General features: G+C 61.6%; 1 protein-coding gene across 1 annotated transcript in view; it reads left to right on the forward strand.

The window, feature by feature from the left end:
• The window catches only part of LOC125482215 (complement component C6-like), a 23,385-nt gene that overhangs the window by 492 nt on the left and 22,253 nt on the right, over positions 1 to 640 (forward strand). The window contains exon 2 of the mRNA XM_048594235.1: positions 442 to 605. Within this exon, the coding sequence (XP_048450192.1) occupies positions 442 to 605 (164 nt within the window). The remainder of the gene's footprint in view (positions 1 to 441; positions 606 to 640) is intronic.

Here is a 640-nt window from a genome sequence, read left to right on the forward strand (position 1 = left end):
CGGGGACAGGGCCCTGAGATACACCGGGGACAGGGCCCTGAGATACCCCGGGGACAGGGCCCTGTGATACCCCGGGATCAGGGCTCTGAGATACCCCAGGGACAGGGCTCTGAGATACCCCGGGGACAGGGCCAGAGATACCCCGGGGACTGGGCCCCATGATACCCCAGGGACATGGCCCCGTGATACCCCGGGGACAGGGCCCTGTGATACCCCGGGGACAGGGCCCGGAGATACCTGGGTGTGGTGCCTGGAACAGCCTATGTCAGGCCTGCGGTACCTCCTGGTTTTTGGGCCTAGTGAGCCTGCGGCCTGTGCTTTGCGATAACAAGGTGTAGAGCTGGATGAACACAGCAGGCCAAGCAGCATCAGAGGAACAGGAAGGCTGACGTTTCGGGCCTAGACCCTTCTTCAGAAGCCTGTGCTTTGCCTTGTGTTTAGGTTCGATTCTGGAAGCTGCAGAGAAATCGGTTTCCATGGTGAGGGGAGGCCGCGCCGAGTTTGCTGCAGCCTTGGCCTGGCAGAAAGGAAAAGTCTTCCCCACCAAGGAGTATACCACCTGGGTGGAGTCTGTCCACGATAATCCCACGGTGGTGGACTTCACGGTGAGCATCCCCCCACCACCCCCCAGCTCCTCACC

The sequence above is a fragment of the Rhincodon typus genome, chromosome 3 (genome assembly GCF_021869965.1).
Source record: "Rhincodon typus isolate 14 chromosome 3, sRhiTyp1.1, whole genome shotgun sequence".
Classification (NCBI taxonomy): Eukaryota; Metazoa; Chordata; class Chondrichthyes; order Orectolobiformes; family Rhincodontidae; genus Rhincodon; species Rhincodon typus.